Source organism: Fistularia commersonii, chromosome 1 (genome assembly GCF_037954325.1).
Source record: "Fistularia commersonii isolate RoL2024-O1a breed Wild chromosome 1, RoL_Fcom_v1.0, whole genome shotgun sequence".
Taxonomy (NCBI): domain Eukaryota; kingdom Metazoa; phylum Chordata; class Actinopteri; order Syngnathiformes; family Fistulariidae; genus Fistularia; species Fistularia commersonii.
The window spans coordinates 28897807-28912791 of record NC_141284.1 but is presented as its reverse complement, the minus strand read 5'-3'; the positions used below and the strand labels follow the sequence as shown (position 1 = coordinate 28912791).

Here is a 14985-nt window from a genome sequence, read left to right as displayed (position 1 = left end):
GTGACCTTCGCCTTTGCAAAACTCTGCGTTTGTGCTTCCAACCACCAAGTCTTTACAAATAACTAATGAAGGGGGTTCAAAGCGTCTGGAAAAACAAAACATTTTGTAAAATAAACTGTCATTTCCTAGAATTGTTTTCAAATCTATCCCTTGTTTTCCACAACCCAGCTGCAAGCGCTGAATAATAGGTTTTTATACAGAATAGAAAATAATATATGTTTTATATTATATTATCTAAACGTCCAGGCAGTTATTGAAGCCAAAAAGATTGTGAAAGAAAAGAGGTCTGGGGCTGGTCATCATAGGGGAAGTAAGAATTTCATCAAATATAAAATAACTAATATAAAAATGCAATGAATGACCCACGTAATTGAATAAATATATTTTTTAACCCAGCAAGTTAAGATTCAAGAAGTGATATTTATCATAAAAACAAAAAATCTGATCATCTTTATGTATTCCGTCTTGCTGCAATAAAAAATGTTAACCATAACTTTTAAATGTCAGAGCTGACAGACAAAAATATCTTGCATATGAGAAAAAAAACAATGTGTGTGTGTGTGTGTGTGTGTGTGAGTGTGTTATCAAAGTGAACCTGTGTGCTTTTTCAGCCTAAAACCACAATTTACATTTATTTTTATACACGTTATATATATTTGTACGTTAATCTAGTGTGTATTTGTGTGTATTTACAGTATATATATATATATATATATATATATATATATATATCATCTTAAAAAATAAGAGTAAGTATCTTTTTATTGGATATTTATCATTGTGGTGACGTTTCGCAGAAGATGATTAGCAAATGGATTTACTGGAAATAAAAATAAAATAGAAATAAAGTAGAAAGATTTTTTTTTTCAGGATCAAATGACTTGTTTGCTGTTTTAATATTTTAGGAGGTATATTTTTTTTGAACATTTTTTATCACAAAAGAAATACGTGTGCCGCATAAGAATAAGAAAATTGAGATAGCAAGAGGGCAACTTTATATTTGTAAATCATTTATACAACTATGGATTTTTGAAACATCAAGTATTTAAATGTGTTGGAAGTAGAAATGTATCTTTTGTTCCCCCATTTAATTTGTTTACTTGTTTAAGAAGGGAAAGTATTTCTTCCTGATATCTGGATTAAAGTGATTTGGTTTTAATTGAATGAGAAAATTAGTTAATTGGTAAATAAACATGCAAATGAATAAATTCCTAAATAAAGGAAATATATAAAATACATAAATCCCCGTCAGCTTTTCAGAAAAGCAACATTTCCTCAGAACGCGTTAATTCATTGTGAATTTATTTCTATATATGTATAGAATTTGCCTGCTGTGCATTTTGTAAATGTGACATTTGTTGGAAAGAGGAGTGGAAGTGCAGGATTGTATCTCATCACCCCAAATCCTTTTATTGACCAAACTGGAGCAAAACAAAGGGAAACAAAAGGGAAAATGTTGTTTATCGTTTATTACGCTGTCATAAATACTTCATAAAAAGAGTCACACTTTTCAGACGTTCACGTCTCAGCCATTCATTCGTTAAAAAACAAACTTTCACGTCACTTATTCCTCCGTGGGTTAAGTGAGGTTTTTATGCAAAGCTCAGCTTCTTCTTTGTAGGACTTTCAAGGATCTTCTCCAGGGTCGCAGATATTTTTCTGCTCAGCTGTTTTCTTGCTCCAAATGTAGCTGCTTTGACAATTCCAACCATGTTTTGCAAATGTCCCAAAATGTTTGTTTGTTGCGGGTTTTTATTTTAGTGAACATTTATTTCGAAATGGTCAAATAATGTCCGAAATATCCCAAACCAAAGGTTGTTTTCTGTCCTCTGGCACAAGACGGTTGAGACCTTGAAAGTCTCAGTCGTCCTATTTTCCTGCCGAACCCTGAAGGCGACACAGACGAGAACTCATGTCAGACAATCGATCGACCGTCAATAAACAATCGATCGGTCAAGCACACGGAACTGCCAAAAGAAAAATGCTTTTTAATGTTGTTTGGCAACAATTATTTATTCATTTTCTCTTGATTTGGTAATAAAGATTCAGCGGAGAGATTTTTCAACAAAAGAAAAGTAATGAAACTCTAAAAAGGGAAAGAGACTCTTAGTGTTTATTCCTGGAATCGGATACTTGTGATCTGTCATCGACACGTCGCACATCTTATTAACGAGATATAAATGTCTCATTAACAAAGAAAAACTATATTCATTGATGAATAAGTTAATGGGAAGTTAAAAAATGCTAAATATGAAAGGAAATGGGACGGACAAAATGGATTTGGAATAGAATTGGAAACATCCGGCATCTTCTTCTCTCTGCTCGTCGATGACCCTTCAATTTTTCACATTTCTTTTTCCATTTTGTCGGTCGCAGTCTGAGGAACAAACCTTGAACCTCCAGACCAGGAAGGAGACAAAGATCCCGTAGAGGCAGCTCTTGAAGATGAGAACCACGTAGGAGAGTTTGGCGCTTTGGGTGACCTTCAGGTATTTCTCTGCCGGGGGGGGGGGGGGCGGGTCATGTGATCAAGGGGGGAAGTGAAATACAAATGAAATGGAAATGAAATACACAAAGCACTGATTCAAAGTAAAATGGATTGAAATGAACTCTAATAAAATTAAATGCTTATACTGCATATAAAAACATGAGATGACATAAGATTAAACATGACTATGAATGGAAATAATGTACACAAAAATGAGATAAAGTATAACAGATATAATCCTCAATATGTCATAAAAAATTTGAAAAAAAGTCAAATCGCGTAAACAATACAATGCAATTAAAATTAATAGAAAGCATTAATTACAAAAAGGTTAAAAAAAAGTTTAAAAAATCCTGCATTTTAAAAACAATGAAATAAAATGCTTGCTATTGATTAAAATGAAATGAAATGAAAAAGATCTAATCAAATGTGATAAAGTCAATCAAATTGAACTTACACGTGGCTATAATTAGAATACAATTTCAATTAAAAGAAGAAAAATGACATTGAATTTAGAAAAAGTGAAATGGTTTGGATATTTACCTCTGGTTATGACTTGTTCCTCAGCTGTGGGGGAAAGAGAGGCGCCGGCGTGAATGGCGTGCGACGGTAGCGGATCGTGGACGGCGGCGAGCGACTCACCTTCGACCCCCATGATGTCGGAGGAGACGTTCTTGTAGTTTTTACCGTCGAAGAACCTGACGGTGCAGCGGAAGCGGCGGCTTTCGTCGAACCAAACCCGGGCGGGAACCTGCAGGCGGCTGCTCAGCCGGTAGAACTTTCCGTCGCTCTTGGCCTCCCGGTCCGTGGTGACGCGCAAACTGCCCAAACCGGCCAGACCGCTCTGGCCCTCCGGGACGGGTCTGCTCTCCGAGACAGAAAACACCCAGAAGAACCTCTTCAGTTTTACTTCTCCTGATGTGGTCTCCCGGCCTTTCAACCGTCTCCGCACTTGCGATTGGATTCAGAATCATCGCTTCGTGTCGCCGGAGCCGTAAATTGAGACTCGCCTGGGCACGGCCTCGGGGACCTCCTCGCCGTCCACGGCCCAGGAGGCGGTGACGTGATCCGGGTAGAAGTTTTCTGCCAGGCACACCAGCGTCTTGGTTTCCTCCTCCCTGTCGTGCCCTTGGAAACACTCCAGCTTGGACGGCGGCAGCAGCGTCACGTCGGGGGGCTTCGGCTCGCGGTCCGTCTCTGCCGCGTCAAAAATGGCATTTATTTATTCATGAAATCATTGATCTCGCTCGCCGTTTAAGTTGAGCAAATCCAAAGGAACGAGACGGGAAAAGAGAAAACGCCTTTTTTTGGGTTCATTGACACAAAGCAAACTGATATTTTCATTGTCATGTAGAGGCAAACGTAAAAATATATTGTTTTTCGCCCAAGGACACTTTGACATGAGCAGCCGCTAGATAACGCAGATTAAATATTATAATAACATATTAACATTTTTCCGTCAAGCACCGGACTTTTGAATATTAACAGTTTTTTTTCTCGCAGGAAATGTCGATTTTCCCGCACGTCCCGAAACACTCATTCGCAGCTTGTGTTGCCATAGAGATAGATATACCATTTTACAGAAACGCACACACACACACACACACACAACATTGCTAATCTGAAGAGAAACCTGGAGGATCAAATCTGAGATGCTGGTTTTATTGCGAGCACGTAGTTCTTTGCACAGAAACTAGCGCATTTAAATCTACTTCCTGCTACATCTTTTCTTTTCGATAACATTCCATCCCAATTCAAAGTTGATTTATCGAACCCAGTTCGCATTCGGAGGTCGGAAAGTCAAACGTTCAGCGATTCCGCCGAATCCGCTGCCGTAGGTTTTCTTACCTAAAGTGAGTTTGCTGCTGCAGTGCGGAGACTCGCTGGCCCGACTAAAAAAATCACCTCCTGATTGTTTTTCTTGCGTCCCTTTGTTTTTTTTTCTGTATCTAAGTCCGTAATCCTCCAGGTTTTTTTGTTATCCATTATTACAAAGTCCAAATAAACCATGAGAAAGCCAAACCCGAAGCCTCTTCCTGCAAATTACAAACACATTCATTGCATTTCTTTTACCTAAAACGGTGAGCTTGGTTCCTCGGCCGAAGTGAGGCGGGTAGGAGTCACAGCGTCCCAGGCTCGTCCTCAAAAACCAAAACCCCGCCGGCCTTCGCTTTTCGCTCTCATTTCTTTCTCCCCTCTGACTTTCTACGCTGATCCTCCACCTCTACGACTTCTCAAAGGTTCATCCGGTCCCTTATTATTATTTTTTCCCCCTCTAGTTGTAACCGTCTCTTCATCCAGGTGTTAAAACACCCCGAACTGCGTCTCGATGTCACCGGGACAGTTTGCTTCTAGCGGAGGCGACGCTGTTAAAATTCACTTGACTTTTCTTTTTCTAAAAAGCTGAATTTTTCAAGAGTGTGTCCTTCAAACGGAGGTCTGGGTTACCGAGCAGTAACAGTGAGCCTCACGGTGCAATATTCCCAAGGGGACCCTGGAAGCCCCCTAACTTGCTACGTACTCACCCAGAACGGTCAGCTTGGTCCCTTTCCCGAAATATGCGCGTCTGGTATTGACACAGCGTAGAAGGACTGAGCTGAAAACTGCAGCCGGAGCAACCTTAGGATGCTTTCTCTTTCATTTTTATTTTCATTTTAAGCCGATCTAAACCCGGATTGAAGCGAGGAAACGTCCGATAATCCCCCGAAACCTAGAATGAAGTTGGATATTTACCCAGAACCGTCAGTCTGGTTCCTGGTCCAAAGTAGGCTCGCTCGTAGTTCACAGTGTTTCCCTTCAGCTCAAGACTTGTATGACTTCAGCTTGTCCCAATTCCCCCCCGAGCGCCTCCACCTTCACGTCGCCACCCGTAAAACTGTTTTTCTGGCTCAGACTCACCCAGAACCGTCAGTCTGGTTCCTCGTCCAAAGTGGGCAGGTTGACCGTCACGGTGCTTCTCATTCGCTCAATAGTATTTTAGGCTTTTCGGCTTATTTTTGTATCTTTCTCAGATTTTTCTCCCCCTACAAAAAGGTGCAAGGATTCAGAATAGTTTCTTTGGCTCTCAGACTCACCCAGAACCGTGAGTCTGGTTCCTGGTCCGAAGTAGGCCCGCGCATTGTTATTCACAGTGTTTCCCTTCGGCTCAAGACTCGGACCACTTCAACTCGTCCCCGAATCCCCTCCGAGCGCCTCCATCTTCACGCCACAACCCGTAAAACTGTTATTTTCTGGATCAAACTCACCCAGAACCGTGAGTCTGGTTCCTGGTCCAAAGTAGGCTCGAGATCCGGTGTCACACTGGACGACTCCGACGGCAAGAACTCACAAACCTTGGAGTTGGAAGGTGGAAGCGGGAGGCGGGAAAAATGTCGAGTTGTCGGTTCCGTCGGCACCGGGACCGGAACCAGAACCCGCGGTTTTAAAAAACCCATCGGCTGCCATAGGTGACGCTCTTCACACGTTGGAGCCACGTCCTCCTCGCCGTCTGAGGCGGCGAGAAGGACGTGGAGGACGAGGAGGAGGTTTTTGTACGGCGTCTCCATTGGGTTGTATCACCGTGCCCCCCTGTCCCCACCGTGAAAACACTTCACACAAAAACCTGCAGCTTGTCTGCTGCGCCTCCCCCCGCCTGCCACGCCATATCTCAGCCTCCATCTGTGTGTGTGTGTGTGTGTGTGTGTGTGTGTGTGTGTGTGTGTGTGTGTGTGTGTGCTCTCAACGGTCTGACTGATGAATGCTATTTCTGTGACGGGTGAGAAAAGAAACAGGAAGGAGAGTGTGTGTGCTGTGTTTGTTTTTAGCTGGAGGGCAGGGGGGTGGGAGTGACGGTGTGTGTGTGTGTGTGTGTGTGTGTGTGTGTGTGTGTGTGTGTGTGTGTGAGTGTGTGTGAGGGTCACACCTCTTGACTCCGCCTGAGAATCTACAACTGAAATTCAAGAAAAGGATATATACATATATATATATATATATATAGGGGTGTGTGTATGTGTGTGTGTGTGTGTGTGTGTGTGTGTGTGTGTGTGTGTGTGTGAGTGTGTGTGTGTGTGTGTGTGTGTGTGTGTGTGTGTGTGTGTGTGTGTGTATGTGAGGGTCACACCTCTTGACTCCACCTGAGAATCTACAATTGAAATTCAAGAAAATGATATATACATTATATTTATATATAAATACATATATATATATATAAAACATGTATATTTTATGTTATATATGATATATCATCACCCTCTTAAAATAATCACCTAAGTCATTTTTTTACAAACATATTTTTTTTTCCTGAATCATCTCCTCACGATGCTGAGCACCTCTGGCAATATTACCTCCATCCTCCGTTAAACAGATTGTGCCTTTTTACCCCTTTGGTTTGAAATTGCCAAGAAGAGTGTGTCAAGAGTGTGTCAAGAGTGTGTAAAGAGTGTGTAAAGAGTGTGTCAAGAGTGTGTCAAGAGTGTGTCAAGAGTGTGTCAAATGGTTCAGTTTTTTGTATTTCACGAAAAATTGACTTAGGTGATTATTGTAAGAGGGTGAGGATATATATATAAACATATAAGACATTCACACACACACATCATATAGACATGAACATTTTGCATTATTGTATTTATACGGGAAGTTCCTGGTAAGTAAGTAAGTGTGTTATAATTAAGCAGCATAATAGTCGTGATCATTCAGAGATGAAGATGCTGAGGTTCTCCTTGGGAGAGACCAGGATGGAGAGGAGCAGGAACGAGTCCATCAGAGGGACGACACGGGTTTTGGAGATCAAGCCAGACTGAGATGGTCGGGTCATGGATAGAGGAGGGAGAGACAATATATTGGTAGAAGGATGCTGGAACTGGAGGTCTAGAAGAAGAACAAGGAGAAGATGGATGGACGTCGTGAGAGAAGATATGAAGATAGCTGGTGGGAGAGAGGAGGATCCAGAGAAGAGGGTGAGATGGAGAAGATTGATTCACTGTGGAGATCCTGAAGGGAAAAGACCAAAGGAGAAGAAGACTCATTAGGACTTCTTCTTCTTCTTTTTCTTCTTCTTATTCTTCTTCTTCTTCTTCTTCTTCTTCTTCTTCTTCCTCTTGTTCTTCGTCTTTGTCTTCTACTTCTTTGTCTTCTTCTTCTTCATCATCTTCTTCTTATTATTATTATTATTATTATTTGTCTAATGAATAAAAACTATATTCCCCTTTTCATTCTTAAGTATTAGTGCCAGTATCATCATGAAGACAAAGATTCAGGCTCCGCCCCTTTTTTCCCCAAGCTGAGAGGCCAGAGGCTGCTTTTCATTTACTTTTTAATGAAGTCTGTTTATAAATGATATTCATTTGAATGTCATTTCCAATGTGGCCTGTAGAAGTCAGTGTTTGACCGCACCCGGTCTGAGTTCTCAGACGTTGGCAGTGGGTGATCCATGTGAAAGTGTCGGGTGATTTGTAGAAATTGTGGTCTTCTGGGCGGTACTGTTTGGCGTCTGAGTTCACGTCCTCCAGCAGAGGCTCAGGACCTCGAGGCGTCTCGGCAGCAGCCGCTCTGCTCACACCGTTGCGCTCTTCTGGACAGAGATCTCCGTTGTTTTTACAGGAAGCTGCTGAATCACTACTTGGACCTCTTTTGCCTTTGCGCACCAACTCCTCTCTGAGACCGTGTTCTGTTTCCAGGTTCTTGTGCGATTCTTCACGAGGTCGCTTTCACTCGGGATCACGACGCTCGCCACTCGGTACAGATGTTCCTGCATACCACGCTTGCCACCTGGATTTGTCGCTCCACGTACGCCTTTCCTGCGAGGTCATACATGTCACTGCGATGTGGGCATCTTTGCACAAGCTCCTGTCTGGCGCGGTAAACCTCCAATGATCTCCTGTTCAAAGCTTGTTCCTGTGCGATCATCGACCCCTCTGACTTTCAGTCCGGCTGTTCCGGCCACCGGTATGCTTTCAAAGTGTTTTCCACTCCTTCAAGCTTTGGATTTTACTCACCATGCAGGGCCTTGTAGCTCCACGGTAGACCTTCTGGCTCCTCCCTACTAGGCCTCTGCTACTTGAGGCATCCGTTCAGCAGGTCATCCCAGGGGGCATCTTCTTAATGTTTGCTCTTTCTTCCTGGATAGCCTCTCCGATTCTGCTTGTCCACGGCCTCCTGTTTTGGCATTGTGCTTAGCCTTAGGATGCTGGTGATGAATCCCTCCATTTCCTTGTCTTGATATCAGTAGCTTCCATTTTTTCCAGTGCCGAGGACATTACAGCAGCGGTGAATCTGAAGACGCCGGGATCTTGTTGCTGCCGTTTAGCTGACTTGAAGATCCAGCTCGCCCGCTGAAGGAGGCAGGTGCAAACTACGGCCCGCGGGCCATATTCAGTCCGCCGGGGTTTTCCATCCGTGTTGAGACGCATTTTGTAATAATGGTGCATTTTATAATAAACGTTCAAAATGTAATAACTTTTTCATTTCATTTTGTAATAAACTGCCCCAACGCAAGTTGCAAGTGCATTTTGTAATAATCTTCTCAAAATGTAATAACTTATTACATAATGCGGCTTTATTCCAAAATGAAATGAAAACGTTATTACATTTTGGACGTTTATTACAAAATGCACTGTTATTACAAAATGCGTCTCCCGCCGAACTTCAAACTTTATTATAATTAAACCAATTCATTTCACCTTTCCCCTGAAATACCTGCGTTCTCCCAATAGATGGCACACTGCACACACACACACACACCTTTGTCGGCTTGCGGCGTCGAATGAGCAAATCAAGGAAAAGAATAGTGAACAGTGAGCGGCGGGTGTTGAACAAGGATTGAACCACAACCTATTATTTGAACCACAACTGCGCCTGAAATGCCCAGAAACTGATACGGTTCTTAAAGAATACAACATCAGCCGTCACGTACATAGCACAAGCATGCTAGCTGTTCGGTGCAAGAACGGGCGGCCACGGCTCAGAGGTTGACGGCTAATTCACAGACTCAGCAAAAGTGTTTTCGACGACAAACCGCGATTCAAGAGTCGAGTACCGAGGAGATTTTTCTGGAGACGTTCAAATTAGCGACGTACCATGTTTCCAAACCTCCGGAGGGCATATAAGATGGCGATGCTGTTCGGCTACATATGTGAGCAGACGTTCAGCGTCAAGAACACCTGGGATCCGTCCTGAGAACTGCCTCGACAAAACTAACTCCAGACTCCGATGCGCAGGTGGAAAAGGGAGGTCGACGCCACGGTTTCCACTGAACGTGAGTTCCTCAACTGTGTTATGAAATCAACGTGTTAGGAAAACAATTTGTACAATGAGCTTTGCGTGTTTGTGTTGACTCCCCCAGGCTTCCTTGCCGTCATGACCATCTGCCACGTGGCCTTCAGACACTTGATCTTCTTGTGTCTTCCGCACACTGTCCGTCCACACGTTTCCAATTTGAATTACATTTTTTCTTTGAAATAAGTCGGAGCCTTTAAGACTTGAAAAATCATAAATAAAAATAGAAACTACAACAATACAATGAAAATGATAATAGACAATAAACAAATGGGGGCTTGTTTGTCCCTCACAACCTGAGCACCTGGTCAGCAGCAGCTTCTGCTGGTTACCAGATGTAGCTTGCAGGAGAACCTGATGGATTCACTGAAAATGAGTGTCATGACCAATAGACGATCTTTTTCAAGCTGGATGTGAACCAAAATTTGAAAATGTTGACAGAGCAGGTGTCTGGCTAGTGTTACTGCTACTATGTAGACCTCTGGCCTTCTTCACCTGTCGTGAGGACGATGAGGCGTTCGTATTCAGCTTTTAACATGCTATTGATACATGAAGGAACAAGTCCTCGTATGCTCTGGACAAGACCTGCACTCCCAGAGAGGTTGCCTGAGCTCAGCTACATGGAGGTGTCCTATGGAGGGTGAAGCCTCTTGTTCATCCAAGACTTGCAAAGAGGACCAGGTAACCTGAAACTGGCAAACGGCTCGACCTCATCAGGTTCTAGAAAGTCCTCGAGGAACTTCATTGAAGCTGGTGGGCAAACGTGGCTACTTGTTGACTTGACCAGTGACCAAGTTGTCATGCGGGTGTTCTGTGTTGCCAACCAACTGGGGCCAGTTACCATGTGTGACTTTTTTATTTCAAGCCAGATTATTTTGAGCAGCAACAAAGCTACACAGTTTCTCTTCATAGTCGTAACTTTGCACCTTTGTTTCCAAACTTTCATAATAAGCTCTCCAAGCTGATATACCAGCTGAGTTCAGAAGGTCAACAAGTGCTCTGGGACCCCCTGAAGTCGCACCAGTAGCTGCCATTTGTGGCCGGCGGACAGACTGTGAGTTGACTGAACCCCGAGCAGCAGGTGTCTTGGTCTTGGATATGGAGGGTGTTTTTGTTCAGTGCTGATATTGAACCACATCACTGTGTGCTTGCGGCGCAGTAATACACAGCCGAGTGTGTCGACTCTGCTGCAGGGATGATCAGGGACCCCTTCAGGTTGGTCTCATACTTCAGTTGGAATTGATTTTCAAAGCTTTTCTCCAGGGTTTCAGTGTTTGACCCGTAAATGTAACCGATCAGGTCCATGGAGCCATTGTTCTGGTTACGTTGGTACCACAACATCCGGGGAAGGTCGGTGTCGTCGTGGCTGCAATCTATCCTGAGCTCCTTGGTTCCCTCCTTCACTATCAGATCAGGAAGCTGTTGAAAGGTGACGGCATCCACTCCGACTGTGAAGAGATGATTGGAGTTGGAAATAAAGACTCCAGGAGGCCAATACAGTCACCATCCGTGAGCCGGGCTTACTTTTATGGAGAAAGAAGAAAAATCCAAGCGTGTAGAAAGGTGGCAGCATCCTGGAGAGAAATCAAACTGCGAGCCGTTGTTGGACGAAAGCTTTCTTTCTGAATGCTTGTCAAGCCTTGTGTGTCTTTGTCATGGCTCTGCTCCGCCCCTCGCCTCCAATCCACCTTCATCTTCTGCTGATCTTCTTCTTCCTCATTCTGGCAAACACTCCCATTTTCTGCTCAGAATTTCCGTTTCATTTCTTGTGTTTGTGTTTTCATGTGTCAAGTGGAACTGATCAAGCACAGATGTAAGAGTGCTTTTTATCAGTATGTCTATTAAAAAGGACATTCTAGATCTTGAAGCCATAATATTTTTGAATTGTTAGAATATTCACTTTGTAGGATTCATTAGTTTCCTTGAAAAAGAAAAAAAAAAGAAAAACCCTCGATCCAAGGTTCGTAAGCATTTGAAATGTTTGGGACAAGTTTCTGGTTAGCTCCTCACACAGGTGTAAGAAAGTTGGTTCAGACTTTTTTTGATAACCTCTTTGAAATCCAACCCACTGGTGATAAAAAATCACTTGGGTTTTTGTGAAGTTCAAAAGGGCTTTTGCATCTGTGTTCTTCTCCGACCCAAACCCAGGACGCAGAGCTACTTGGGCTCCCTGGAGTCTCTAAATGAGAAAACAAAGGCCAAAGCACTTGGTGACCAAGTTTCCCTTTTGTGGAACTATCTTCCAGACCCAATCAGGAACTGTCCTGTCTCCGTTCCTCTTCACCCTCTTCACCTCCGACGTCTGTTACAGCTCCGGTTTTGCCTCCAGAAGTTCTCCGATGACTCTTCCATCGTCGGATTCATCAACGATGACGAGGAGGAGGGAGCGCAGAGGTCTGATAGTAAGTTCTGTGGAGTGGAGCAACCAGACCCACCTCCTACTCAACATCTCCAAGACCAAGGAAGTGGTTGTGGACTTCATGATGAATCGGAGGAGACAGGTACCGATCACCATCCAGGGTGAAGAGGTGGAGATAGTGGACTCCTACAAGTACCCTGGGGTCCACATTAACAATAAATTGGACTGGTCAAATGACACTGATGCTCTCTACAGGAAGGGTCAGAGCAGGAGGTTCTTCTTGAGGAGACTGAGGTGCTTTGGCATCTGTAGCTCCTCAAGACCTTCTAGCAGTCGATGGTAGCCAGCGCACTCTTCTTGATTATAGTGTACTGGTGGGATGGTGCCAGGACCACTGAGGTCCAAAGACTCAACAAGATAATGACGTAAGCCTGCTTGGTGGAAGGGCTGAACCTGGACCGTCTTCAACAGGTGGCAATGTGGAGGATGAGGGACAAAGCAGGAGCTATCCTGGACAATCCTTCCCCCCTGCACCACCAGCTGTGGCCGATGGGCGGCTTCTTCGGACGATGGTTCATCAGAACTCTACGGTTCAGACGCTCCTTTGTGTCCATGGACATCAGAAAGTACAACAAGTTACAACTCTGACCGGCTTGAGATGCATCTGTGCTTCTTCCACAACCTCACTCCTTCACCCATTCACTCCATCACCCATTCACTCCTTCACCCATTCACTCCATCACCCATTCACTCCTTCACCCATTCACTCCTTCACCCATACATGTCATGCCGTAGGTCTGCTGTCTATCTTATCCTTGTTGGTCCCAGCCTGCACACTTCCTGCCCATGTCAGTTTATTTCATTCATTGCTATTGTCACTTTATTTACATTGTCGCTTAGTTCTACTTGTATGTTTTTCACCCCACTGTTCCTTGATGTTGTCCATTATTATCCCTGATGATGTTGTTGTTCTTTTCCCTTATTCGTGGATGTCTTGCTATCTTTTGTTTTCTAACTGTCTCTCCATTTATATTCGTATTTTATTTATTTTTATTTCTGGCCTAACTGTTAAATTGCTGTAGCAAAGGAATTTCCCACATGGGGATCAAGAAAGTTCATCTTATCTGGATGTATCCTCCTGAGGATGGAGAGTATGTTTGTTAAAGGTCTATGTTCTGTTGAAACTACATTTGTGAGTTCATTGTAAGCCACATGTTTCCTTCTGTTAAATATCACCACGGACTGAGATCAGAAGGTCAACAAGTGCTCTGGGACCCCCTGAAGTCGCTCCAGTAGCTGCCATTTGTGGCCGGTGGACAGACTGTGAGTTGACTGAACCCCGAGCAGCAGGTGTCTTGGTCTTGGATATGGAGGGTGTTTTTGTTCAGTGCTGATATTGAACCACATCACTGTGTGCTTGCGGCGCAGTAATACACAGCCGAGTGTGTCGACTCTGCTGCAGGGATGATCAGGGACCCCTTCAGGTTGGTCTCAGCCTCCAGCCTGAATTGTTTTTTAAACCCGTCCTCCAGGGTCTGACTGTTTGAACCGTACATGTAACCGATCAGGTCCATGGAGCCGTTGTTCTGGTTACATTGGTACCACAACATCCGGGGAAGGTCGGTGTCGTCGTGGCTGCAATCTATCCTGAGCTCCTTGGTTCCCTCCTTCACTATCAGATCAGGAAGCTGTTGAAAGGTGACGGCATCCACTCTGACTGTGAAGAGATGATTGGAGTTGGAAATAAAGACTCCAGGAGGCCAATACAGTCACCATCCGTGAGCCGGGCTTACTTTTATGGAGAAAGAAGAAAAATCCAAGCGTGTAGAAAGGTGGCAGCATCCTGGAGAGAAATCAAACTGCGAGCCGTTGTTGGACGAAAGCTTTCTTTCTGAATGCTTGTCAAGCCTTGTGTGTCTTTGTCATGGCTCTGCTCCGCCCCTCGCCTCCAATCCACCTTCATCTTCTGCTGATCTTCTTCCTCATTCTGGCAAACACTCCCATTTTCTGCTCAGAATTTCCGTTTCATTTCTTGTGTTTGTGTTTTCATGTGTCAAGTGGAAATGATCAAGCACAGATGTAAGAGTGCTTTTTATCAGTATGTCTATTAAAAAGGACATTCTAGATCTTGAAGCCATAATATTTTTGAATTGTTAGAATATTCACTTTGTAGGATTCATTAGTTTCCTTGAAAAAGAAAAAAAAAAGAAAAACCCTCGATCCAAGGTTCGTAAGCATTTGAAATGTTTGGGACAAGTTTCTGGTTAGCTCCTCATACAGGTGTAAGAAAGTTGGTTCATACTTTTTTTGATAACTTCTTTGAAATCCAACCCACTGGTGATAAAAAATCACTTGGGTTTTTGTGAAATTCAAAAGGGCTTTTGCATCTGTGTTCTTCTCCGACCCAAACCCAGGACGCAGAGCTACTTGGGCTCCCTGGAGTCTCTAAATGAGAAAACAAAGGCCAAAGCACTTGGTGACCAAGTTTCCCTTTTGTGGAACTATCTTCCAGACCCAATCAGGAACTGTCCTGTCTCCGTTCCTCTTCACCCTCTTCACCTCCGACGTCTGGTACAGCTCCGGTTCCTGCCACCTCCAGAAGTTCTCCGATGACTCTTCCATCGTTGGATGCATCAACAATGACGAGGAGGAGGGAGCGCAGAGGTCTGATAGTAAGTTCTGTGGAGGGGAGCAACCGGAACCACCTCCTACTCAACATCTCCAAGACCAAGGAGGTGGTTGTGGACTTCATGATGAATCGGAGGAGACAGATACCGATCACCATCCAGGGTGAAGAGCTGGAGATAGTGGACTCCTACAAGTACCTTGGGGTCCACATTAACAATAAATCAGACTGGTCAAATGACACTGATGCTCTCTACAGGAA

At 43.9% G+C, this 14985-nt stretch overlaps 1 protein-coding gene across 1 annotated transcript; it reads right to left on the bottom strand.

Moving 5' to 3' along the window:
* Positions 1 to 1454: 1454 nt before the first annotated feature.
* On the bottom strand, positions 1455 to 5650 carry LOC147238109 (T cell receptor beta chain MC.7.G5; the record flags this gene model as incomplete). The annotated part of the gene is made up of 6 exons (XM_086158106.1): positions 1455 to 1887; positions 2391 to 2497; positions 3032 to 3055; positions 3131 to 3351; positions 3499 to 3685; positions 5563 to 5650. Coding segments are annotated over 6 exons (645 nt in total), but the record flags the coding sequence as incomplete, so codon positions are not given.
* Positions 5651 to 14985: the final 9335 nt, after the last annotated feature.